Here is a 25,634-nt window from a genome sequence, read left to right on the forward strand (position 1 = left end):
AATTTTCTCTCTTGCCCGTTTAGAGGGCAATGATATGATTACAGCTTGTCTCATGCGGATGTTCATGAGACCTTTCTCACGTGTTAAACTACTGTCCTGTTATTATTTTAATCGCTTTTCATTAATTTTCATTTCTACCCTTATTGTTTTTGTATCTTTCCCTAAGTTCCCAAAAGTTTCCTTTTCCTTACATTCATGTTCATGTCCAGTTAATTTTTTTTCTTTTTTGAAAATACTATTAGTTTTTTAATCCGGCCTATAAAAATGAAGAGTTTTTATAATGGCTAAAATAATTCATTAAATAATAATATAAACATATTTATTTATTGATGAATTTCTTACAAAACCTATTTTACTAATGGAAATATTTCGATTCAATTGTTTATTTAAACATAATAAATAAATATTTAGACTATCGAAAAAATTAATAATTAATGTTAAATTACAATAAATAATAGAAAATTCTCTTCAATTTGTAAAGGGATTTAAAATTTTAAATTAAAGTTATCCTCTACCTTTTTTTTTTTTTTGAAGACATAAAAAAAAAAAAAAGAGGAAAAGGCATTTAACTTTTATATGAGCAATAAGTAATTGGTTGGCCCAGTAAGGAGCAAAATTTGACTGAAAAACCCTCTAATAGGTCCTAAAAACGTGAAATGGAAGGCAGTAAGCAGGCTTAATCAATTAGTTTTACAAAAGGCAGTATGCTTAATTGCTTACTAATCACAACAATGGACAGATAAATACCTTGAATAATTATGCAATAAAGGAAAAATGAGAGGACATCATTGCAAAAGTGCCTTTTTTCTGTGGACTCACACAGGGAGTCCAGGTTGTCCCATTTTGTTACGCGTGTCTGCATTATTTCCCGACTGACCTCAGTCCTCAGCAAATAACTCTCCTCTGCTTTTCGAGTATTTATTATTGGAACACGTATAAAGCTAAATAAAAATAAAATTTAAAATGATATTTTTACAAATATATATTATTTAGGAGAGAAAAATCAAAATTTGGGAGACAAATATGGGCATTTTCAAAAACATAAAAAAGAGCTGGGGCAAATATAAATATTTAAAATTTATGTAAAATTGAGGAAAGAAAAAATTTAATTTTGAAAATTAAGGAACAATAGACCTTTCAAGACACAACAATAACTCACTCCCACATGCATATGATTGTAAATAAGTGAAGTTATTCATAAGCTGATGGAATTCAAACTCTTCTTTCAATAACATTTACTTTAAACCTTGTAACTTTGCAAATAAAGTGCATAATGCATTTTTAATTTTCATATTAGTAAATAAATATTAATCAAATGTGTATTTTATCGTTGATTTTTTTTTTTTTTTTTTTTTTTTTGAGGGGGGTTACGTTATCATTGAATTGAATTATTAGTGTTAAAGGAAAAATTAGCTTCAATACAATCCACATACATGTTTGTAGTGAATAAGACAGCTTTGTCTAAATTAAGAAGATACATGTAATACATGGACCAACAACCGTATCTTAATTTAGATATGAATGTGATTAGATAATTGCAACTACTGGTCTGAAATAAACCAAAATCAAACAGTTTCTTGTTAATGTCTAGTTTTAAAAGCATAGGACCCAGGCCATATTAATGTACATGATGGGTTCCTAAGAAACAAAGCCACTTGATTCCACGGTTTTTAACCTTTGGATCTTGAATGCTCACCATAAACTATTATTATACATAGACGGAAAAATTGACTCTTTTAAATCTTGCTTTTTCAGATTGCATATTGAGGTTTAAATTTATCTGAACGGTGTGATTTTATACCAAAAGGGGCCAAGGAAAAGGAAGATTAGAGGAGAAAAGATGGATTTAGCCTAGGATCCCTTTCAATCAACTTTGATGTGTTGTTTTTGCACTATGGAAATATTTTTCATATTGCCAAATCAGTTGTCCATTCACCCTTTTTCTCTTGATGCTAAGGACTACATCGCCAAAATATTAAGAAAATTCTAAATTTTGAATTTTGACTGATTTTAAATTATTTTCACTTATATATAAGTCAATCAAATAATTAATTTGCCAATAATCATTTTCTAAGTTTATTATGAATGGTTAAAATAATTGTATTTAATATGTTATAATCGTGACATGGTTTAAAATAATTAAATATAATAATATATTTTTCAAAAGTTCACCTCTAATCGAACTTCATTTGATAAGAAATGTGAAAGTTGGAGGAATATATAGTGATAAGTGTGAAATGTGAAAAAGCTTGAAACTTAAAACCTAGAGCAGAGCACCACAAATCTTCTTGGTTCTTACCATTCCAAAGATCAAAGACGGTAGTATGTTAATGCTGGTGATGGCCAAGACAATATCCTCGAGAAGGAGAGACTACCCACATGTGTTCTTGTATGGGTCGCCACTTGCTCTTCTTCTCATGTTCCTCGTATCTTCAAATCCCCCACGTCCTTTTCCTTTCCCCTTGTTGATGGGTCGATCTCACAACTGCCCTGAATTACATATTTTTGTTTTTATCTCATGTATTCATGACAATCGACAAATGTTTTTTTTTTTTCTTCTTAAGTTTTAATTTTTTAAGGAGAAATATTTTCGTTCGAGAATTCAACTTATCTAATCCTTATATGTATAAATAAACCTATCAAAATAGAGAGTTTTTAAAAATTATTTTTACTGTATCCTTTTGTTTATAGTGAATAGTCGAAAATAACCTCGTTTTAACAAAATATTAAGTTTCATTGATCAAATTTAAATAAGCCAATCTCTTCCTTTTAATTCATATTCAAGTCGAGGTGAATTTAAAAATATATTTTTATGTTTAAGATGATGTAAATTCAAAATTATCTTTTGAATATATCCCTTTAAGGTATTAGGAGTTTGTTTCTTGGTAATATTCACAGGGTTTTCTACTGAAGACATTGTATAACGTAATTTTTGTTTTTTCGCTTCCCTTTTTCCAAAAAATAAAAATAAAAATAAAAATAAAAAGAAGAAGAAACGGGCCATATCTCTTTACAAGAGGATTGACAAACTGGGCCACTCATGCAATCACTACTAGGCCCATCATTTTTGAAGATCTTAATTAATGAGATAAAAGTGCAGTTTTGTGGGCTTGAAGCCTTCGACATTGTAGAGTTGATTTGGAGCTTCAAACCCTTATTTACAGTGTTGGATCGTCCAGTTTGATTCAAAATAGGAATGACTCTGTAATATTTCCACCGTACACGTGTCGAAAATCTCAATTCAACAGATCTTAGACAATACTTTATGGTATTTGTATTTAGTGGCTAATCACATGATTTGTAATCATTTACTAAACTAAACATCAATTTTTAAAACCTAAAACATTTTCTTCGTGCTACCATCCAAGCACTAAAATATGACTTACTTTTTGAATACATTTCATAAATTTATGCACAAAATGTGATTAGCAGAGACAAAGAGTGGTGTAATCATAATTAATTAATTAATTAAAATGAAGTCGTAGCATGATTTGATTCCATGAATGTAGCACATGAGTTCACGCAGCTAAAAAGTGTCAATATGATTAACCTTAATTAATTACTAATTTGTTTATTCACCCAAGACATTGGTTTTCTATGTTAGCTTGACGGTTGTTATTTGTTTTATTTTATTTAATTTAGTGACTAATTAGCGATTATAAATTGGAATCTTTGTTGTTAAACAATACCTTAATTAATATTCACTCAAAAGGCCAGACCCACTGATTAATTTTGGGCAACCGACACACATACGTAATAAAATATTACCAATTATTTTTAGTGGTTGCTCGGAAAATACTATACTGTACATCCTCCCAGACAAAGCAGAAAATTATCATTATTATTTTTTAAAATAATAAAATGAGCAGCTACACAAATATAATCTTAGAGTTCAATTTTGTAACAATATACCTTTGTATTTCTTGTAAAATAAATAAATTAATAAAAATAAAAAGCTTGAGTGGAAACATATTCGTGGTACATTTGTAGTTGATTTCATGGCCCACCAACTAATCACCTCATCTTTTCAGTTTTTGCCAAGTGTCAACTCTACAATAACCTAAAACAATTGTGTCGTCCCAAAGCTTACCAATGATTCTTTCCTTGGCTTAATCATCTATAAATGTAACTATATTAAGAACAAATCACATAAATGATATTTGCATTGCAAAGAATAGATGTTCTCCCATGGATCCCTTTACTCCAAAATACAACTGCCTCACCACTCTCAAAACCCCAACCCCACAACAAATCACCTGCTTGGCACTCCACAACAATTTCCTGTACGCTGCATCAATAAACGAAATCAACGTCTTTGATCTATCTACCTATACTCAGATTGACACATTCTCTACAAATGATCCAACTTCCGGTTCCATCAAATCCATAGCATTCCATAATACAAAGATCTTCACTGCCCATCAAGATTGCAAGATCAGAGTCTGGCAAATTTCTCAATACTCCAAAGAACATCAACTTCTTTCCACTCTTCCCACTGTTAAAGATCGTCTCCGCCATTTCATGTTGCCGAGAAATTATATTAACGTTAGGCGTCACAGAAAGCGGCTTTGGATCGAACATTGGGATGCTGTTTCTGGGTTAGCTGTGCATGGAGGGTTAATATATTCTGTTTCTTGGGATAAGAGTTTTAAGATATGGAATGTGAAAAATAATAGGTGTTTAGAGTCGTTGTTAGCTCATCAAGACGCTGTTAATACTTTAGCTGTGTCTGATAATGGAACCGTTTATACTGGTTCTGCTGATGGATTCATTAGGGTTTGGGAAAAAGTTGGCGACAAAAGAAAACATAGTTTAGTTACTACATTAAAGAAGCATAAATCAACGGTCAATGCTCTCGCATTGAATGGTGATGGATCGGTTTTGTTCTCAGGTGGCTGTGACCGTTCGATCATGGTGTGGGAGAGAAAGGAAGTTGATGATAATGCACATCAGATGGTTTTTGTGGAAGCATTGCGGGGTCACGAAGGGCCTATATTATGTTTAACGAATGTAGATCATTTGTTAGTCAGTGGATCGTCGGATCGAACAATTAGGATTTGGGAACATGGGAAAAAGAGTGGGTATTGTTGTATGGTAGTATTGGAGGGACATGAAAGGCCAGTTAAGTCAGTTGTTGCAGTTAGAAGAAGTGGTTGTAATAATGGTAGTTCCATGTTGTCGATATGCAGTGGAAGTCTTGATGGGGAGATAAAAGAATGGGAGGTCTCAGCTGATCAGCTCAAGCCCGAAGAAGATGGTTGGTAATTAGCAATTACTCTAACAATAGCTAGCTTATAATTAATTAATTAGGAAAAATGAAACAGAAAATTAAAAGAGAGACAGAAAAAAAAAAAAAACACACTAAAGACTGTCTCCTGATTTTACATTTAAATTATAATCATATATGTCTTTGTTTCTCTCTGTATTGATCTCATTTATTTATTACAGTTTCTATATTATGATTTGATTTGTGAGGTTTTCTTTTTATTTTGAGTCGTGTTTAATCAAAATTAATAATTTATAATATAGATATAAAAATTGCAAAAAATGAAGGAAACAGGTATCCATCCAAAGGGAAAACATTCTTTTCTTGTGGCAGCAAATGTAGAATATGTGGATACTGTAAGTGGAGGCAGCTTGCCTTTTGGAGCCCATCATTGAGTGCATGTTTCGTTTGTACTTAAAAAAATAGCAGCTGATTGCTTTTTCTCCTTTTGAGATGTCGATCTTTTGTTGTATGTTTCTTAGTTCCTTCCTTTCTTCTTACTTCAACAGATGCTTGTCCATAAAAAGAAATGTCAACATGCTTGAATTAATATATTAAGCCTCCATAGCTTTAAAGTCTTAGATCACCTCCACATAATGTGTAAACTGCATAATTTTTTAATTAGAATCAGATAATTTTCAATTTTTTTTCTAAAACTACATTTATCATGGAATTTATTGGTGTGTGCTAATTAACTGATTGGGCTTAACAAAGGTGATTAATTTATCTTCAGAGAAATTAGGATTAGCTAGCAGTTGTGACTGTGTTTAAAGCATTGTCTAAATGGTAGCATGTGGGATACCATTAAGCAACTTAAATTATAGGTTAGTGACTAAACTGCATAGTTAGTGCATTATGTCGCCTTTGCGTAAGTGCTTACGCAATTTCGAAGCTTTAAAAAGAAAAAAATAGAGAAGCTGCATTGAATTAATGTTTGCTAATATCAATCAACATGGACCTAGAAAAAAAAAATAATAATAAAGAAAGGATTTAGTTGCATCAATAATAGGAAAAAAAGAAAAAAACCTAAAAATAAATTATGGCGTAGCCTAGTAGCCTTCGGACCAATGTGTCCCCATCACTATTTTAGTACTAAAAGAGTCGTGCAAGACAAAGAATTGCCCTGTGCTGGGAAATATTAGTCTTTATGGATTAATGGCTGCTCTGGAAATTTCAGGCCCTACATTGACGGAGAAACAAGTGCTAAAAGAAAATTCTCGATTATCAAATCACGAATGAGACTCATTTTGCTCTTAATTAAGAACCTACGGAGCAATCAATCTTTAATATAATGCTCGTCGTCCATGTGCGAGTCTCGCGGTGGTCCGGTCAAGGTGAGTTCATAATTTCAGAGAATACAATTATGATCATCCAATTAGCATAAGACAATAAGAAAAAAAAGGAAAAAACCACTAATCTTGATAACTGGACATTGCGTTTCCCCTAAATATTCTTCTTGAATTAACAAAAGATACCCATCTAATCATATATTATTCCAAGATAAGAGATTGTTCCTGTTTAGGAACCTTCCCGTGACTGTTTTAGGATAAGTTTCAAATACTTACTCAATTAGATCATCAGTAAGTATATCAGTGCAAGTTCAATGCTACTCATACGTTATGAAACTATCAGATAATCGGTACGTACTTTCCCAGTTCTAAATGCGGAAATGCTAACCTTCTATTTCCCTTTTCATTAGAGGTTTATGAGTTTGAAGACGAACCAATTGATAATCACCAAATTCTGCACCTTCCTCCTAACTTGATGATATTATAAGCAACAAAAATTGCTCATATTGGTTACAACTGTTATTCTGTCAGTGTGGATGCAAGAATAGTATTCCAGAAGCAAAAGAAACAGTGATTATCCGGTTCCTGATTCAAGTTTTACTCAAACGTAAAGCAAGACAAACATTTGGGGAAGTTAACTAGCACATATTGTGAGTTGCTCGTCCTGCTCAAAATTGATTAATTTTACCTGTGAATGGCTGCACTCTAACCTTGACCATTCTACAAAACAAAGGTCTGAAAAGGAGAGAATTTAGTGCTTCCATTTCAAGAATTTAAGCCCAACCAATCAACACATCTATTTCATTCACTATAGGAACTCCAACTTCAGTTAATCTTCAGACCAGTTAGCAGTATTTTTAGTCTAACAAATTAATCCACATTTTTGTCCCATACAGCAATCCCTCCATCCAGACATGAAATCTGAATTTTGGAAAGGAAAGAAGTAATCGAAATCAATCTGACGGAGGTTTGCATATAGCAGTTGAGTTGAGGTAGCTACATTAAAACAGCAAAACAAAACCCTTTGTCTATGTTGTTGAGTTATATTATATCGATCTGAGAATTGTTCTCATTCACAATCATTAATCTATGTTGCAAATGAAACTCAAAACTTATTCTTTGTAGCCTGGTTTCTTATAATCCCAATTCCACCTTATCTCTTGATGTCTGAAACTCTACCACACTCCTTTCTCAGTGACTGTCCAAATATTTCTCTAATGTCCACAAATTATTAGTGCATATTGATTGAAACTTTGTGCATGATTAATCTTAAGTCCTCAATCACCATTTCAAAGCATTACAAGTCCCAACAACAAGAAATAGAACTCTGCAAACTGTATGATGAATTGGATGAAGTATGACTGAATCTACATAAGAAGATATCAAGTCAATGTCTGTAGTCTTTTGGGCAAGGTTAAGATTATGGAAACTATTTGACTAGAAAGTTCAATATCAGGGAATACACATTTTCCATTGGCTTTTGCCCTCTTTCATTATACATTTATGCTAAAAATATAGGATTTTAAATCTGTCGGAGATACGTAGTATCCATACATAAAGACATTGAAGAAAACAAAATGAAGTATTTTTATCAACTTGACAGTGCAATGCATCCCAGCATCCACCTATGGGCATGCAGATGATATCTGGTAAAAAACACATATGCATCAGAACGTGACAAAATTAGTAATAACCATTTGGCAGAAAAACAAATTTCACCTAGACTCGACAATTTCCACATCAATCACTATGAACAACTCGATTCCATTTCAGCAATTAGTTAAAAATTGTTCCATACTTTTTCTCAAAGTCAAGCCCAAAAGAAGATTGTCATCAGAAAGGATATATATATTCCACTTCAACAACTACGGATGATATCAAGGGAACCAACAAATTGGAATTAACATCATGTATGACCTAACCAAAGAGGCCAACAAAGCTTAGCAGATACTTTCTGTGCTTCTAATAATAAACAGCTTATGAACGGTTCATATCCAACCATTCTTCTGATACAAAGAATCAAACTTATATTTGAATTCTCAAATGACTAAAACAATGTCTCCGAATATCTTTGAGGGGCCTTCGTAAGTAGGTATAACCAAGCCCCACCTAAATTAGCATAGTCAGCTATATAAAACTTGAATACCATAAAACTCTCTACATTGCACTCTTGATCCCCAATATATATCCTTCTTGTTCTTATTCTCATCCTTGCAACATATTCAACTAGGAAAAAATGCTTAGTGATTCTTATTTGCTCCAAAAAGTCCTTATCTTTCAACTCCACCAGCCACATAGAGCTAATTGCACTGTATAATGGAAGCATTAATAATCCATAGTCGCGAAACTCTTTAGCATCTATTCAGATATCTTTTATGTGTTGAGTTGATTTTTCTTTTCAATCATTTTTCTCAGTTTATTGAGAGATGAATCTAAGTGGCACAATTCTGTTCAAAAAACATATATGGTGATAATTCTTTTTAATTTCTATCCAAACTCTCCGTCAACAATGAAAAAGTTTTACAAACTTGACTTTATCCAATCTTTCTCTGTAAACTAACAGCTTATGGAAGCCCTGGAGCTTTTCCCTACATCAGATTTCTCGCTTTGCCACTGTTAATACCAGGAATGAAAAATTGCTAATTGTCTGTCTAGTTTTAAGCATTTAGAGATGAATTGGAAACGCAAAAAATGCTAACTATTGGTTTGGTAACATAAAAAATTGGCAGCTTGATGCATTTCAAAAGACATAAATTCCAAATTCCACAACAATCATAAAAATTATTCTATTTAATCCGTTAAAATTAACTGAATGATTCTATATCTCGAAATTCACCCAAAAATTGGTACGCGAATTGAACATCCATATTTTCTAGTTCAAAAATTGTGAAAAGGAACATGAGCAACTAACCACCAATACATGTGATTTTTACCGAGATGCCTTTTAAGCTTTTCGACGGAGACGCTTTCTGAGCTTCTTATACTTGTGCTTGTTCATCTTCTTCTTCCTCTTTTTCTTCACACTATCAGCCCACACGGTCTTCGCATCATCGGTATCATTCTCAGCAAAATCAGCCCCAATAGCATCCAATTGATTAGAACCCGTTATGGAAATGGGTTTTAAGCAATACCCAAAAGGGAAGCTGGGGTAATAAAACTGAAAGGGTTTAGTGGGGTTTTGAACAATTGGATTTTTCACTGTGGATGCTGAATCCCAGAGAGGAATTGAATTGTTTATGAAGCTAGATTCGTTAGTGTGCGCGGGATTGCAGAGCAGTGGTGTTTTAATGGATGCAGCTATGGTTCTTAGAGATGGCGTCGCTTTTCTGGCAACTTGGTTGATTAGGCTCGCCATTGGGAGTTCGCGTTCACCATGAAAGATCCAGAGAGTGATTTTTATCAGACCTATTTGAATTAACGTTGTCGTTTAATAACGGCGGCAAAAAAGAAAAGAGAGCAAAATGACATTGCCCCCACGCAGGATCGAACTACGGACCTTCAGTTTACAAGACTGACGCTCTACCACTGAGCTATAGGGGCTTGTTAAATGACTTTGAAAATAAAATAGTATATAAAGTTAACTTTCTTTTTCTAGTTTTTTTGGTTGCAGTCGAAACTGGAAGGGGAAATCTTAAGCGCCAGAAGCAACGGCTGGATTGACATGGAAGACGACACTTTCGATCCTGTATGTGTATTTTCGCTGATTATCTGACAGTACTTAATTTTTCTACTGAATCAGTATTCATATTGACAAACGCAAAATTGAAATTGTTTCTGTTTTATTTTTTGGTATTTTTAGGATTTAGTTCACGCCATTTTCAAGCTCGTTTGGAGCAAAAGAGCACTCGGTTTGTAATTTCTCACTCATTTTTTTGTAGATTATATGAATAATTTTGTTTTGATAGTTGAAACGTTTCGCTGTCGTGTTGCAGAGCGCGAGAAAAATGAAGTAACTGATGCTATGGACTGCGAGGTATTTTTATACTAACACTTTCGATTTGTTTATATTGTTTCGACCTAAATTAGCTGTCAGAATTTGAATTAGAGCATGATTTTACAAAATCGTATTCATTGAATATAAAATTCATTTATAGAACTTTCAGTAATTTGTTTATCTCCTTATAATGGATGAGTGTCTTCGATGGAAATCATTTGAATACACTATCAAAGTTGTAGTTTAAATTCCTACATGTGATCTTGGATCACAGTGTTCAAGTTTGATTCGTGTTTTCAATATTCACTATGATCTGGATATGTGTATTTTAGTTATTCTGGGGGTAAGCTCTGTGTAACTAGATTTCTTCTCTTTATACATTCATTTTGAATGATTCATTGACAATTTGATTTTTAACTCATCCAATGAATGCCTATTCCTCATTCTACTTGTTCTTCTGTGCTTGTTGGCTGAAACGTATTCCTCTAATCCTTTAAGTTATATAGATGATTAATAGAATATCAATGTTTTTTCTTATGAAAATCGTATGAAAAATCTAATATTAAGAAACCCATAATGCACAAACTAATGCATTGTTTTCCTTCTTGTTGAATTCTGTATTCGTTTTTCATCTGTCTATACTGATACAGGTAGGAGTTGGAACGTCCAAGAAAATTCGGCCAACCTCTGGTATCTCCTGTCATTACTGTGTTTTTTCAATATGTACAGTCTTTTTTATTGAGCATTTTCCACCAATTTTTCATGTTTTCATTCTTGTTGAGTCATAACTGAGATGTAGCAAATGTTCATCAGTTTAATTGCCATTCTTCTGTTCATCTTTTCCTGATGCAGCTAATTCAAATGCACTAAAGCTGAGTTGTGAACTTCTCCGTGTTTTTATCTCAGGTTAAACCTTGTGAAATTAAAATTCTGTACTTTTCTTGAAACCACAGGTGAGTTTAATTTTTCTGTTTCTATTGTAAAAAACAATCTGATGAAACCCTTGCATTGTTGTAGAGGCTGTGCAGCGTGCTGCTACGATTGCTGAAGCAGAGGGAGTTGAGAAGATTGAAGCAACTCACTTAGAGAGGATTCTCCCACAGTTACTGCTGGATTTTTAATTTTCAATGGAGCTTCAACTTTCATATGGAAATAAAATATATGGTCAACTTAAATGTGCTGATATTTTTTTAATATCCAGCAGTATGTGAGTTCTATCAATTTTTGTCAAATAGTTAACTGAACAAACAAGAAATAAAATATGGACTTGTTTACTGCCATGTGATCTGAAATTGAATAAATATATGTAAAGGTCGTGATATTAGTCAAACCTTCTGGTATTAATGTTCCTTCTAGGTATTTTTCTATACGATTTTTTTGATGAGGCTTGCACTGGAGTTGTAAAGAAAGAAAGATTTGAACTTGATTTGTTACTCTGGAGGTAGCTCTTTACTTTTCTAATGAATAGTAAAGAGCACTAAAACTTCTTTTTGGATTCTTGCAAAAAGTGTTCAGTGGAATACAATATTTGTCCGGTAAAATTGCATGATGAAAAGCTTGGCCACTATTAGCACATTTGAAATGAATTCAGTGGTTAGCTTAGTGAGAAATCAATAAAATTGTCATAACAATGTATTATCCAGTTCAGAAAACCTAACATAAAGATATGACTCAAAAGATCTGAAACCGACGGCATTTATCGCCCAACTCCCCATTAGCTTCTATGTCTACATATACTAAATCTTTTAGTATACAAAATGCAACAATTTAACAATTTCTCATTCTATGAAAATTTGAATGCCTTTTACATTTATTTGATAGGCATTCAAATATGCAAACACTTAAAGTTTATACCTAAACAAGCTGCTACAATTAAGAACAACAACTAGCTAGACTAAAATTTGTTGTTCGTACACAAAAACGACATCAAAATACACATTTTCTTTATTCTTACATACTATCAAACATGTAGCATATATGACAACTAATGCTTAATTTGAGACAACATACACCTGATATCCTTACTGTTAGGCCTTTGCTTTGGGTCATCTAGACTGCAAAAGCAAGCAATTTTCAGGACTAGCAACATTTGCTCCTCAAACCCATTGCCCATCAAGCTGGGATCGATTGCTTGACATGGATTTTCAGACGTCATAACATTTCTCATCCACTTGACCAGACTCACTTCGCGGGTGTGTTGGAAGAACTCATCAGATGGAAGTTTTCCCATCACCAGAACACCAAGTAACACACCAAAGCTATAAATGTCACACTTATCAGTGAATTTAAGTGTTTGATGATATTCTGGTGCTATGTATCCCACAGTTCCTGCAACATTAGAAGTCGAAACATGTGTTTGAGCATCTGGCATTGCCTTTGCAAGTCCAAAATCAGCAATTCGAGCTTCCATATCATCATCAAGAAGAACGTTTGCTGGTTTGAGATCTCGATGAATGATTTTTGGACTATGATTCATGTGAAGGTATTCAAGCCCTGATGCTACTCCTAATGCAATTTTATGCCTAGCAAACCAATCCAACTTTCTTGTACCCAATGAAACCTCAGTCAACACATCTTGTAAGCTTCCATTTTTCATGTATTCATATACAAGGTAATGGCAATCAGGCCTAGACACATGAGCCAAGAGAGGAAGAAGGTTCCTGTGTCGAATTTGACCAACAGTGTTGATTTCTGATTTAATTTGCCTCATTTTCTTGTTCAAAAGCTTACTGTCTTCTTCAGTTAATTCTGCCGCGTCTTTTGGAGGTTGAACAATCTTCTTTATTGCAATCAGTTTTCCGTTACTTCCTGGTAACTCTGCTCTGTACACTTCTCCACATCCACCTCTTCCTATGATTTCCAAATTAGCAAGCCCATCGTCTTTTTCCAAGAACGCTAAAAATTCTTTTTTCTTGATCACATGTGGGCTATAGATTGCCGGCCCAGAGTCTTTACCTCCACCTTTTATTGCTGCCAATGCTAGCTTCAACATAACGGAAAATACAAACCCGGATATACTTCCGGCTACTGCTCCGGCGAAAAATCCTACGATCCATCCATTCATCTTTCTTTTGCTTTTGTTGTGCTTGCGATGACCTGAAACTGTTGATGGAGCAGGTGCTTGAGCAGAATCCATTGTTGCAGTTGGTCCAGCAGCTGTTGCAGATGAACCAGTTCTATTTCCTTTAGCTGTTGTGGCATTATTCTCGGCCAGAATGTAACGCTTTGGGTACTGATGAGATCTTAAAGATTCAGTTTTTTTCATCATTGGTACTGGCCCTTCAAGAAAGCTATTACCCGAGAAATCGAAGAATTGAAGATTGCGAAATGAACGTATAGACTTTGGAACTGTTCCTGTAAAAAGATTGTTAGCAAGAGAGAGACGTTCAAGATTTGGGAATTGCTTCAAGAAACTTAAATTCCCCGAAAATTGATTGTTGGAAAGATCAAGAATTCGAACACGTATAAGTTTCGATAATTCTGATGGAATTTCACCGGAAAATTGATTGTTTCCCAGGTCAAGAATTTCCAGTTTCTTGCAGTCAACTATTTGAGGAGGCACTTGGTCAACTAATTGGTTGTTTGGAAGAGAGAGCTCTTTTAGTTCCGTAAGCTGGCCAATTGCCGGAGACAAGAAGCCGCTCAGCTGTTGGGATTTAAAGATGAGTTTGGTGATTTTGAGTACATAGGTGTTATTGTTAGAGAGCCTTCTCTCGCAAAACACACCTGGGTTGTTGCAAAGAGTGGTGGAGAGGCTTCGTTGACCATTGATGCCCAAGTCCTTCTGTATGATATAAAAGGCTTTAAGGTCTGAATGGTCAAGACCTACTCTTGCAGAGGCGACAAGGAGAAGGGAAAGTAGAATGAGAAGGGAGAAGTAGGGATTGTGAGGTTTGGAAGCCATTTTACGCTGTGGTTTCCGGCGGATTGTGGTAGTGGACGCTGGGAATTTATAACATGGGGAGCAAGAACAACGTTGTTTTTTATTTTTCAAAGAAACGAGTTGGTGGTACATTGTTGAGTTATTTTTTTATAAGCCCAAACCGTGTGGAAAAATTATAAGAGTAGGCCCCCATTGTTCTGAATGTTATTTGTCCTTTTTTCTTTAATTAGAAATTCTTTCTCCTTGTTCATACTTGGGTTTTCGGGATAGTTTTATAAAAAAATTTTCGTTAGACAGATAGTTTTATGAACCTATTTGTTATTTTTTTGTTATTTTTGTACATTTTGATCTGATTTACTGCATCCAAATTCACAAAATAAAACTGATCCGATATAAATAGACTCAAGCTAACTCGATTGATTTTTTTTCTCTTAAAAAAGAAAGCTTTTTTTAATTTTTGAATATCTCTATTTATGATTCGAATAATTGGAAATAAAAATACTACATCCCTTGCTCCAAATTCAAAAACCAACATATTTCATTTCGATATTTATCTTTCTTTTTATTTAATTTTTTTTAACTCAATTGACATATCTCATATTTTAAAAGATAGTTAAAAACAATTACTAACTATTTTTTATATAATTATTCCTACCACTATGATTAAATCAACTCAGAGAAAAAAATTCATTACTTTAACGGTTGGTTTAAAACTTTCATTTGCATTTAGTCATTAATAATAGTTCAGAAAAATATAATTAAATAATTATCTATATTTGTGTTATTTTAGCATATATTTCTTAATTCACTCATTATTATAATAAATTGGTAAATTGAGCTGTAATTTTATTAGAACAAAAAAGAAACATAAAAGTGAATTTTATAATATTGTATAGTAACTAAGCACCTCAAAGAAATTACAGGAGTTCAAAACCTAATTATCCCTTTCCAGGAAATGAAACAAAATTAAACAATTTCTATAGTTTGTATCTCTCAACAGGTTATGGAAAATAATCTTATTTTAGTATTTTATAGTTATATTGGAAAGTATTTAAAATTTCTGGATTGAGTATTTATGTTTCCTCCAAATTTAACTTCATTTAAGATAGTTTTATCAATTTTTAGATTTTCATTCTACCATTATTGGTGGTAGAAACCAATTAGAATAATTTTATTCGAGGTGCTAAAAAAAATTATTATAAAATGCAATTAATTATTTTTAATTAATTAATATATTAGCTACGATTTGAAGTCAAATAATATTAAAAATCAATTGGATAAAATTCACTGCTAAAATATAATAATTATTTTTTACATTAATATTCAAATCAAAATAATTTTTAATGTAGTTTCTTTGAACTTCTTAAAATAATAATTAAAAAAAAAAAATCTTATCATGAGCTATGGCCCACACACTATGGCTAATTAAGACTTGTGAAGTTATGAGACGGGAACTTTAGGAAAGTCAAGTCAACGCTGAGAGAGAGAGAGAGAGATAGAGAGAGAGAGAGTTTGGGCCAGCCAAGTCCAAGAAACAGAGTATAAAAGTCTTTGGGCTACTTTGAGCCGTTGGATCAAATATAAATCCACAGTCTTCGGATTCGAACGAGACCGACCACATTTGCCTAATATATTGGGATAAGACTTGCCTTTCCATATATTAAATCAATCCACGAATGTTTTTTTTTTAATTATTATTATTATTATTTTTTTCCTCAATAAATTATTAAAAATATTTTAGTTTCAATGAAAATTAGACTTGATCTGGATTCTGGGATGGACACACCACGTGTAAAACCATATACAAACGACAAATTAATTAGCGTATAGCAAGAGGCGAGCATGTACGCCTGACTTTTTTTCAAGGAAAAGAAAGACTTAGCAATTGGCATAACTCGTTAACCAATTAATCCTCGAGGTCGATGTTCCAACCAGTCTCAACATCAGTCAGCTGACTAACCATCCAATTGCTAGTTGGCGTCTCGTTCGGGCCAAAGAAAGACTATACGGCATTGGAATAAACATGCACACTACTCAATCACATTAATTTCTTGGTTCCTGCGGTGAAATCCGAATGACTGATTGCTGCATTTACTTTGACTTCTCCTTTCGCAATTTTATTTGTGAAAAACTTCGGAAATTTCTACAGCTACCTCGTTTAGACATAGCTGGTTCACTGAATCGCTGATTCGAAATGTTTAAAATTTTAAATTGGAATTGACTCTTGAACTTTCGGTTTCGATTTTAGCACGGTTTAGTACGGTTCCGGCGAACCGATAGTTCAAATTACGATTCTGATTCGGTTTCGGCATTACACAAATTTTAAAAAAAATGATAAAATTTTGATTCCAAATTCATGAATAAATAATAATTTTAAAATGTTTAAATTTTATTAACTAAATAAATTATTATAAAATTTTAAAAGAAAAACTTCTATTAACTAACTTAGAATTATTATTACATTAAATTTACAAATTTTGCTAATTTACTGATATAAAAAACTATAAATGGAATATAAAATTAATGGAATGAATTGAAAATTATTATTTTCAAATACTAAGAAAATTATTTAAAAAATCAAATGAAGTAAATTTATAAATGGAAAAAAAATTGAGATTAGAGAAAGAATTTGGAATTGGATGTAAGAAAATAAAAAATAAACAATAGATAATTCCAATATTAAGGAAAATAAAGCAATAAAAAAAATAATGAACTATGGAAATTTAAGAGAATTCTGATTGAGAATAAGAGAAGAGTTAGGATATAATTGGTTGTGAAATAAAAAATCATCAACTCATCATATTTATACATGTTTTTCATTTATTAGCTTCCTAAAGTGTCCCTTATAACAGAAAAATAACAGCTATATTTTTGGATAATTTATTAAATTACAGCAAATAAATAAATTATTAAAAATGAATAAAATTTATTTATCAATAAATAAATAAAAAACACCTATCATATCAAAAACTATCCGTTACACTCTTTTTTTGTACACTTGAAAGTATTTTTTTTTTTTATAAATTAATTATTCATGTACCATTTTTTATATAAATTAAGTCAAAAAATGAGCATTTTTTTTCACCACTTTTTAAAACTTATGTGCCATTTTACTTCTCTTCACCATAAATCAAATCAACTACAATCAAATCAAGTGATATAAATTTTTTTATAAAAATTTTAAGCTACAATTTTTTTGTGCATTCAGTTCGAACCGGACCGAAACCGCCGGTTTCGGGCAGGTTCCGGTTCATATTTTAACATTAACATAAACCTTAATCGGCCCTTGAACTACCGGTTCCGGTTCAAAATTATGAACCGCTGGTTTCGATCTGGTTCCGGTTCGTCTACAGTACGGTTCGGTTCCGGTTAGAACCGAACCGGTGGCCATGCCTAACCTCATTCTATGCTTTTCTTGTTAATTATATTAACTTCTAACTATGACATCTTGCATAGTTCATATCAATATGGACATGCAGATGTTTGTGGTTTTATTCATTAAGAGCTCCATGATCAAAGCATTAATATAAAAGGAGGAATCTCATTTCATATTTGAAGACTAGCACAAGAATTTGCGGACCCTTGCTAATGTATGAGCAGCGGAGTTGGATTGTCTTCGAATCCAATCCAAGAAACATTAACATTGTTGCATGAAGAACACAACACTACACAATATGCAGCAACAGCCCAAGTCAGAAAAATCTGCAGAAGAACTTCTAATGGCATTATACACCTCTTGAGCGTCAATCTCAACCTGAATGAAAAATTCCGGTTTTATTCTAATTTGTACTTAATCAGTTGTTTTAATTGTCTTCAATTATTTGGTCAAATTAAAGAACAATATTATGAAGAACACAAAAGATTATGGCACAAGAGACAGCTGTTACATAGGCAAGACAATTAGAGGGTGGAAATTGCCTGTAGATGTAATTTATTTATGTTTGATCTTCTGATGGATTGATTATTTAGGTCCTTGGCTGGCCGGCACATTATAGACCTGCAAATGTTCATTCTCTTAAATAAGGATTCTTTGATTGGTAGTAATTAATGAATACAATATTTGATCAAATTACACAATAATGTAATCTTTTATTTTATGAATAGACCGACAACACTTTAGTCTTTCATCTAAAAAGTGTCATTTTTATTATTAAGTGAAAAATTAAATAGTAATTCATTAATAAATGAAACAAACTAAATTGTAACACTATATTAAATAATTAAATATTTAATATTTAATTTTTACAATAACATTCTTTATGAAGAAATTAAATAGTTTAGTTTTTTTATTAAACTTTTAGAGACTAATCTTTTATCAATAAAAAGAAAAAATTGTAAGTATGATGAAATCTAGGAGTAAATAAGTATTTACCCTTCATTTAAACAGGCCAGGCCATAAATGGTGTTCAAACGTATTGGCGGCTTTCGCTCCTCCATATTTCTGTTGTTATGGACTTGAGGTTGGGCCCATAGGTGAACAACATAAGAACTTATATTTTTACCCGACTCAATGAGAAAGGAAAGGCCCATAAAAGCCCAAAAATAGATGTTTTTTGGCATGGACGCACGTCGAATTCGCGAGAATGCACGAATGGGCTGACAAGTGTGTGTCCCTGTGTGGAGAGAGAGAGAGAGAGAGAGAGAGAGAGAGAAAGAGTGAGAGAATAAACGAGAAACTAAAGCTTACAATGCCAGTGCCTATGCCTCTATCCCCTGTAGTAGCGTATGGTTGCCGCAACTGTGTACCTCCTTCTCTTAAACGCTTCTTAACCTACTCTTTCCATTCTCATCAGCACCACTGCCTTCTTCTTCTTCTCCGCCGTAGTCGGAATTTGCCCTCTCAGTTTTCCACTCTGTCATCTTTCCATCTCCCCAAAAAACTCGATTGTTTCCTTACGGGTAACTCTCTCTTCCTCAGGATGGAGGTAACTTCTCTCCCTTCTGAGATTGTGCGTCGTGACGTCTTCTTTGATTTTGGTTGATATGTGCTGGTTTTTGATTTGGTATGTTGTTTGATTCTGTTAATCATCTTCAGTTCAATGATTAATCGGATTCAAATAAAGTGAAATCTCTTGGGCTTTTGGGTTCATTTATCTCATTTCTGCCCTGTTATTTCTTTAATCAAGTTTTGCTTTGTTACTGTGTTAATTGTTGTTTTTCAAGTTTGATACCAATTTCTCTCTCTCGGATGATTGATCTTCTTTTATTTCCTCATAATTTTTAGGCTTATGAAAATTATGTAACTATGCTATTGTGTGCTGTTTGATTACTAAATACTTGTTTGCTTCATTGCTTGTCTAAAGGTGAAAATGAACTGTGATAAAGTTTTATCAGGTTCTGATTTGAGATAACGGAACAACTGAATTGCAGCATTTTAAATTTCTGTCTGTGGCTTAGTCTTGGGTTTTTTCTATATTAAGGTGCATCGAATAGGAAACTTGAGTTAATGTTATGGCTTGCTTATTGGAGTTTCTCATATTTTGATGTATTATTATCAGTGCTCTGCAACTGTCTTGGAGTTGAGATTTGCTCGTGTTGGCTGGGGAATAATTTTGGGAGAGTGGATCTTATAGCAAGAGGGACTTATTTAAAACATTGGTGAAGCTTATCTGTTGTTGACTGTTGACAATTTATGGAAATGGACTGGAGGTTAATATCTTGTCAACAACAGTAGGTGGCTTTTTTGAGGAATGGTTTCAACTGTGGCTCTTTGAAGAATGTTTTGTAATAATCGAGAGTTCAATTGTCATATTTGTTAGGTTTTCTTGTTATATAAAATTTAATGGAGGAACTGAGGCTATCAAGAAGAGCAAAAAGTTGGTGAAATTTATCATGTTTTGGTGCCACAAAATTATGTAAAAAAAAAAAAAATAATAATAATAAAACTCACAGTAAATTTAGTTCTGTTTGTGTTGCCTTGTTTGTGTATTTTCAGGGAAATTTATGTCAAGTTGGGTGGACGTGCTATGTCCTGCTGGCCATTGTTAGTGTAGCAGATTGCTTCGCCCAAATTTGCACAAGCCTGGGGGCCTTGGACCTTCAAATTCAATCAATGGCACAGGAGGTCATGCATGTTACAATACATACCTCGAAGACTTCAGTTCTATGTTTTCAGACAGGGTTTAAATGCATTTTTGTCATTATTCCTTGTAAATGGCGGTGATCGTGCTTTTGAGTCTTGCATGTAGTATTTGACTACTAGTAAAAAATTGTTTCAAGAATCTGCTGCTTTTTTATCTTTATATTTCTTCAATTGTACCATATTATGTTTGTCCACCCTGTTGGACTTGGATTGCGCTTCATTATTCTCTTCTATGCAAACTTTGTATTGAATTTCTTTTGACAACTTACAGCGATACTGGGCTGGAAGTGGAATCAATAAGAATAAAGCAATGGTAGAGAATTTGCAGCATTATGGAGTGATCAGCTCCAAAAAGGTGGCTGACGTTATGGAAACTATTGATAGAGCTTTATTTGTACCAGATGGGACTCCTGCTTATGTTGACAGTCCTATGGCAATTGGTTATAATGCTACTATTTCTGCCCCTCATATGCATGCAACGTGCCTTCAGTTGTTGGAGGAGCATCTAAAACCTGGCATGCATGCTTTAGATGTTGGCTCAGGTTCTTTTCTTAGCCCTTACCATTCTTTAAGTTCCTATCAATATTATGATGTCTAATGATGATCAAATTCACTTGATGTATCTCTCTCTCTGTATTCTTTTCTTTTGTTTTTCTCTCTCCCTCTTTCTTTCTTTCTTTTTTTTTTTTTTTTTTTTTTTTTTTTTGGGGGGGGGGGGGGGGGGGGTGGTGGTGTGGAGGGTTGAATTAATTTACTAAATATCTTGGCTGCAGCTTGATTCTGAGAATGATACAATATTCATATCCTATGATTTTTCTAGCTTTTCCACAATATTCTCTCTGTGGCCCATAAAACTCTGAACTTTTCTGCATTTTAATTTCCTTAGGGACTGGGTATTTGACAGCATGCTTTGCCATAATGGTTGGGCCGCAAGGTCGTGCCGTGGGTGTTGAACATATTCCAGAGCTGGTTACTTTTTCAATCAAGAATATTGAAAAAAGTGCGGCAGCTCCATTATTGAAAGAAGGTTCCCTCTCAGTGCATGTTGGCGGTATGTTTTCAAAATTGGCAAATGATTTCTAAAATGGACAGCAATTTTAATTTTCATTTTGGTTCAAGAATTGTAGCCTATGATGCTAATTCAGTGTTCAAACAGTAACATAATTGTAAGTTTGCGCCTGACTCATGGGTTTTCCCAATAAGGATTCAGACAACTCTCCACACACTTATCAACAATGCCTTTTGAATTTCTCTCTTACAAGATTACTTCATTAACAATCAAATTTCTACAAGAACCTCTCTAACGGATTGTATTTCTTATTTGTGGTGGGAGTTTTGATTGATTTTGTCTTTTGCACTATTCGGTTTATTTGATTCACCTACAGTTGCTTGGTGGAAAAAAAAAAAAATTCAGTTGCATTGAAATGAAATCTTATTAAAAAACAACTCTCTAGTATATTTAACTACTTGTTCTGGTTTTGCTAATGGTGACAGATGGAAGACAAGGCTGGCCAGAGTTTGCACCTTATGATGCAATACATGTGGGAGCAGCTGCACCAGAAATCCCACAGGCGCTCATTGATCAGTTGAAAACAGGTGGCAGAATGGTAATTCCAGTAGGAAACATATTCCAGGATTTGAAGGTGATCGACAAGAACCAAGATGGTTCCATTAGTATCCGGAGCGAGACTTCTGTTCGCTACGTTCCTCTAACGAGTCGAGATGCACAACTACAGGGTTATTAAGTTTGGTAGGTTTTCATCTGGAGGTCCTGTGGTGATAAGACATAGGAAAACAGTTTGGTTATGCTGTTGCACATTTCAATCCATGGAAGCTATTGTATAGTTGTATAGGGATGTCTTTGAATGTCCTTTTTTTGTCTACTGTAATAATCATATGCATTTATGGATTTCAATACCTTCGTTTTTGGAGACTTTTGTTTTGGACTTTGTAAATTTGCTTTTCAATACCCAAGGTGGACTTTCAGTTTCAACGTTCAGTTCGGGTAAAATATTAGAAACTGAAACCCAGAGAAAGCATTTCATCACTGCGCGAAGGTTTAGAGATTATTCAGGCAAGATAACGCTTGGAACAAAAACAATTTCTACACAATCATGGCTATGGTTTGCAACCTTGCAAACTAATTTGTAGAGGTAATCTCTTCCCAGAGCAGTTTTTATATAGATGTCTAACTGACAGGTCTCAACTTCAAATATTTTGCATAATGAATTTTGCAAAATGAGAATTGCCAAGACAAAGCAACAAAAAAATATACATAAATAAAGTACTGTAAAAGGTTCCAAATGGCCTCACCATCTAACAAAATTCCAGCAAAATGGAGCATACAAGATAACCTATCAGGTTAAGAATGCTCTAAGCAGCTCAAATTGTCAACCATGAGGCACAAATATATCCATGTAACAGTTTTGGTATCCAAAGCCAGCACCTTCTATATCAGTAAGAAAATCAATGAAGTTGAATTATGCTTTATAATCATATTGAGCAACAAATTCTTAAGTAACACATAAAGCAACATTTGGACAGCTTCATATATCCTCATAAAAAGCTTTCATACAACTAGCTAACAAAAAATTGATACTATAAAACTTGCTCGCAAAAAAGGATAAAAGAAAATGAGAAGCAAAAACTACAAATGTGACATGTATCTAAATCATATTCCATCAGAAGTTACGCCTTGGTCTTCCCTCAGCAACATTTACTCTGATGGCCCTCCCATCCAAACTCTGCAAAACCAGACATTCATATATCACCAATCATAAGCCTCAATAAATTAAATAGTCACTGCAGATATATAAATAATCAGTAGATAATTTTCATTCATTTCTTTTCTCAATCTAAGTCCATACAGGTAAACAGAACATGCCAAGGTTTGCATTGATAGTACGTAAATGTAACTCTATTCATGTCAATCATTAGGTTGCTATCAGCTGCGTTTCCACACGCACACACATTATGGAGAATAGTAATACCAAGTCCTTCCATTGCTTAATCATATGAAAAGAAACAGTCACTTACCCGTCCATCAAGTGCAGCTATAGCATCATGCAACTCAGTTTCAGAGGCCATGGTTACGAAGCCAAAACCACGGGAACGGCCAGTTTCCCTGTCATAAACTACCCGAGCTTCCACCACCTTACCATGTTCACTAAAAACTTGCTCCAATCGAGCATTATCTACATCCCATGGCAAGTTACCAACATAGATTCTAAAAGCAGGTTCATATGTGCGAGGGGGACGTTCAGGCCTTGATCCTCTAGGAGAGGCCTTGTTAACAGTCAACAGCCTTCCACTCAAATCCTGCTCGAAAACAAACCAAGAATTGAAAAAAAACTTGTAAGTGGAAAAGCATTATCACTGGAGACAAGCCATAATATAGCAAGTAAAATCTAAATAATCTATTGTTACGAAGGGAATTGGCTTCCAACATTCCTAAACCGAGTGCTTTTCTTAATAAGGTGGAAAGGTGAGGCATTGGCTATTATGCCATTGCCAACTGATCGAAAGGTTCTAAGAACTTAGATTGTAAAAACTAAATTTTACAGTCAGCATGTCAAAAGATAACCTCATCAAAATGAATAAAATCAAAACAACAGAGAAAACATACAAGTCTTTTAACACCAATAGAAAAATAAGTAATATATATCAATCAAATGAATAACAAAATCGTAGATGTTTCCAGTTTCCAAAGCATATTAGTCCAAATAAATTGCTTTCCAGACAAATCACAAAATTCTATCAGCATACTTTATGTTGTTGTTAATAATAAAAATTTTGTGCAATGCTGTTGACTTTTCACCTGATGATAAGCAAATCAAAACCCCAATATTTCAAAAGCACTATCTGTTCCATTTCTCTCATATTCAGTTCTGTTACACTTAGTTCCGATAATGCCCAAATAAAACAAAGCGAAAGGGAAATGATATAGAAAAAGAAACTTACATAGCGGTGAAACATTTCCACAGCCTTCTCAGCTTCCTCAACGGTACTCATCGTCACAAACCCAAATCCCCTACTAGAATCATTCTCCCTGTTGTAAATGACCTACAAAGAAAATTCCAAGCAACAAAGATAAGCCTAAATATCAAACTTTCATAAAACCGTTGAAAGATAAAGATCAAATAAGCAAACAAATAAATAAATAAAAAAAGGTATTTTCACCTCAGCAATCTCAACAGTTCCAGCCTGCTCAAATAACATTGCCAACTTCTCACTATCAACATCGTAAGGCAAATTCCCCACAAAAATCTTAGCATCTTCAGGTGGCTCCACAAAACCCTCGTCTGCTTCTGGCTCCTGAAAACTCTCTTCTTCACCACTCTCTCCTTCATCTCCACCTGCCACCGCAGCTGCATCCTCTCCTTCTGACTCCCAATCAGAAACTCTGGCTTCAGCACCGTCACTTTCTTGATTTTCCCATGTGGATTCTTCTTGTTCTGATTCAGTAATGGTGATTGTGGTTTCGTCTTCCTCTCCTTGTTGAGCCCAATCTGAGGTCTGAGCAACAAAGGGGATAAGAGATGAGAAATGGGTTTTGGGTTTGAGAGAGAGAACGGATAGGGAGTGAGAAGGATGTGAAAGGTGGAGCTTAATAGGTCTGGGTGGGATAGAGAGACATTGATATGGACGTTTTGCAGTAAAAATGGAAGGGAGTGACAGAAGGCATGAGTCTGCCATTGATAGAGGCTTGAAGGTAGGTGAAGCTGTGGCAGACATTTTTGGGAGAAGGAGAGGGGGTTTAGAGGAGGGTTGAGGATAAGGGGCAGATTGCAGAGAGAGCGAATGAAAGAGAGAAGTAAGGGTTAGAGAAAGAGCATGTATGTATAACACTATCAACAACTAGCCATAGGACACAGATGACTCGGCGGATGGTCCAAAATGGCCTGCAACCTTATGCTTTATGGATATGTAATGGGCTTTTGGAGATTTTTTTTTGGAAGGCCCATTTCGTTATCACTGATGGAATGGATTTGTTTGTTATTTTTTTACAATTATATATTAGAAAAGTAAAACAAGTAAATGATTTTAACCAAAACAGTAGACTGCTAGAAGTTCATTTTTGGATAAATCATTAAAAATTTTAAATCAGGGTTGTATCAGTTTTAACAATTAATTCTAATGATTATATTTATATGCTGCTCAGTAAAACCTGAATATGCTGC

The 25,634-nt window shown here is 33.8% G+C and overlaps 6 protein-coding genes and 1 non-coding gene across 10 annotated transcripts; 3 read left to right on the plus strand and 4 right to left on the minus strand.

Annotated features, from left to right (window-relative positions):
- The first annotated feature begins 4,172 nt into the window (after positions 1–4,172).
- LOC105640732 (protein JINGUBANG) lies at positions 4,173–5,465 on the plus strand. The gene has a single exon (XM_012225128.4). It carries the CDS (start codon positions 4,189–4,191, stop codon positions 5,263–5,265), a length of 1,077 nt encoding a protein of 358 aa, XP_012080518.1. The 5' UTR covers positions 4,173–4,188; the 3' UTR covers positions 5,266–5,465.
- Positions 5,466–5,853: 388 nt separating this feature from the next.
- LOC105640277 (uncharacterized) lies at positions 5,854–9,989 on the minus strand. Of its 3 annotated transcripts, none has more exons than XM_089727007.1 (2): positions 9,489–9,989; positions 5,854–5,871 (listed from the first exon to the last, which is right to left on the minus strand). In XM_089727007.1, exon 1 carries the CDS (start codon positions 9,908–9,910, stop codon positions 9,500–9,502), a length of 411 nt encoding a protein of 136 aa, XP_089583133.1. In that variant the 5' UTR covers positions 9,911–9,989; the 3' UTR covers positions 5,854–5,871; positions 9,489–9,499. The 3 variants fall into 3 exon arrangements, with proteins under 3 accessions (XP_089583133.1, XP_089583132.1, XP_012079941.1); XM_089727006.1 differs by lacking the exon at positions 5,854–5,871 and adding an exon at positions 7,970–8,201; XM_012224551.4 differs by lacking the exon at positions 5,854–5,871 and adding an exon at positions 7,970–8,201 and having other exon boundaries at positions 9,467–9,988.
- Positions 9,990–10,023: 34 nt separating this feature from the next.
- Positions 10,024–10,095, minus strand: TRNAT-UGU (transfer RNA threonine (anticodon UGU)). Its single transcript has one exon. It is a non-coding gene; the product is annotated as a tRNA-Thr (tRNA).
- A 9-nt stretch (positions 10,096–10,104) lies between these two features.
- Positions 10,105–11,819, plus strand: LOC105640278 (centromere protein X). Its single transcript, XM_012224553.4, has 6 exons — positions 10,105–10,240; positions 10,355–10,403; positions 10,488–10,528; positions 11,140–11,179; positions 11,342–11,395; positions 11,507–11,819. The coding sequence occupies exons 1-6, from the start codon at positions 10,217–10,219 to the stop codon at positions 11,608–11,610; spliced, it is 312 nt and encodes a 103-aa protein (XP_012079943.1). The 5' UTR covers positions 10,105–10,216; the 3' UTR covers positions 11,611–11,819.
- Positions 11,820–12,170: 351 nt separating this feature from the next.
- On the minus strand, positions 12,171–14,494 carry SOBIR1 (Leucine-rich repeat protein kinase family protein). Its single transcript, XM_012224554.4, has one exon. The coding sequence runs from the start codon at positions 14,391–14,393 to the stop codon at positions 12,474–12,476; it is 1,920 nt and encodes a 639-aa protein (XP_012079944.1). The 5' UTR covers positions 14,394–14,494; the 3' UTR covers positions 12,171–12,473.
- Positions 14,495–18,945: 4,451 nt separating this feature from the next.
- LOC105640280 (protein-L-isoaspartate O-methyltransferase 1) lies at positions 18,946–22,447 on the plus strand. 2 transcript variants are annotated; one of them, XM_012224555.4, is made up of 5 exons: positions 18,946–19,297; positions 20,308–20,436; positions 20,726–20,996; positions 21,341–21,505; positions 21,949–22,447. In XM_012224555.4, exons 1-5 carry the CDS (start codon positions 18,956–18,958, stop codon positions 22,197–22,199), a joined length of 1,158 nt encoding a protein of 385 aa, XP_012079945.2. In that variant the 5' UTR covers positions 18,946–18,955; the 3' UTR covers positions 22,200–22,447. The 2 variants fall into 2 exon arrangements, with proteins under 2 accessions (XP_012079945.2, XP_012079946.2); XM_012224556.4 differs by lacking the exon at positions 20,308–20,436.
- Positions 22,448–22,924: 477 nt separating this feature from the next.
- Positions 22,925–25,336, minus strand: LOC105640281 (28 kDa ribonucleoprotein, chloroplastic). Its single transcript, XM_012224557.4, has 4 exons — positions 24,634–25,336; positions 24,415–24,516; positions 23,491–23,772; positions 22,925–23,198 (listed from the first exon to the last, which is right to left on the minus strand). The coding sequence occupies exons 1-4, from the start codon at positions 25,186–25,188 to the stop codon at positions 23,136–23,138; spliced, it is 1,002 nt and encodes a 333-aa protein (XP_012079947.1). The 5' UTR covers positions 25,189–25,336; the 3' UTR covers positions 22,925–23,135.
- Between the last annotated feature and the right edge of the window lie 298 nt (positions 25,337–25,634).

Source organism: Jatropha curcas, chromosome 10 (assembly GCF_041381405.1).
Source record: "Jatropha curcas cultivar XTBG-Jc1 chromosome 10, XTBG_Jcur_1.0, whole genome shotgun sequence".
In the NCBI taxonomy this organism is placed as follows: Eukaryota; Viridiplantae; Streptophyta; class Magnoliopsida; order Malpighiales; family Euphorbiaceae; genus Jatropha; species Jatropha curcas.

Coding starts and splice junctions, on each gene's coding strand:
- LOC105640732 (XM_012225128.4), top strand. CDS start 4,189: ATGGATCCCTTTACTCCAAAATACAACTGCCTCACCACTCTCAAAACC.
- LOC105640277 (XM_089727007.1), bottom strand. CDS start 9,910: ATGGCGAGCCTAATCAACCAAGTTGCCAGAAAAGCGACGCCATCTCTA.
- LOC105640278 (XM_012224553.4), top strand. CDS start 10,217: ATGGAAGACGACACTTTCGATCCT. Junction 10,241..10,354: donor AAGACGACACTTTCGATCCT/GTATGTGTATTT, acceptor TGGTATTTTTAG/GATTTAGTTCACGCCATTTT. Junction 10,404..10,487: donor TTGGAGCAAAAGAGCACTCG/GTTTGTAATTTC, acceptor GTCGTGTTGCAG/AGCGCGAGAAAAATGAAGTA.
- SOBIR1 (XM_012224554.4), bottom strand. CDS start 14,393: ATGGCTTCCAAACCTCACAATCCCTACTTCTCCCTTCTCATTCTACTT.
- LOC105640280 (XM_012224555.4), top strand. CDS start 18,956: ATGCACGAATGGGCTGACAAGTGTGTGTCCCTGTGTGGAGAGAGAGAG. Junction 20,437..20,725: donor TTCAATCAATGGCACAGGAG/GTCATGCATGTT, acceptor GACAACTTACAG/CGATACTGGGCTGGAAGTGG. Junction 20,997..21,340: donor TGCTTTAGATGTTGGCTCAG/GTTCTTTTCTTA, acceptor TAATTTCCTTAG/GGACTGGGTATTTGACAGCA.
- LOC105640281 (XM_012224557.4), bottom strand. CDS start 25,188: ATGTCTGCCACAGCTTCACCTACCTTCAAGCCTCTATCAATGGCAGAC. Junction 23,773..24,414: donor TGGAAATGTTTCACCGCTAT/GTAAGTTTCTTT, acceptor GTTTTCGAGCAG/GATTTGAGTGGAAGGCTGTT. Junction 23,199..23,490: donor TAGCTGCACTTGATGGACGG/GTAAGTGACTGT, acceptor CTGGTTTTGCAG/AGTTTGGATGGGAGGGCCAT.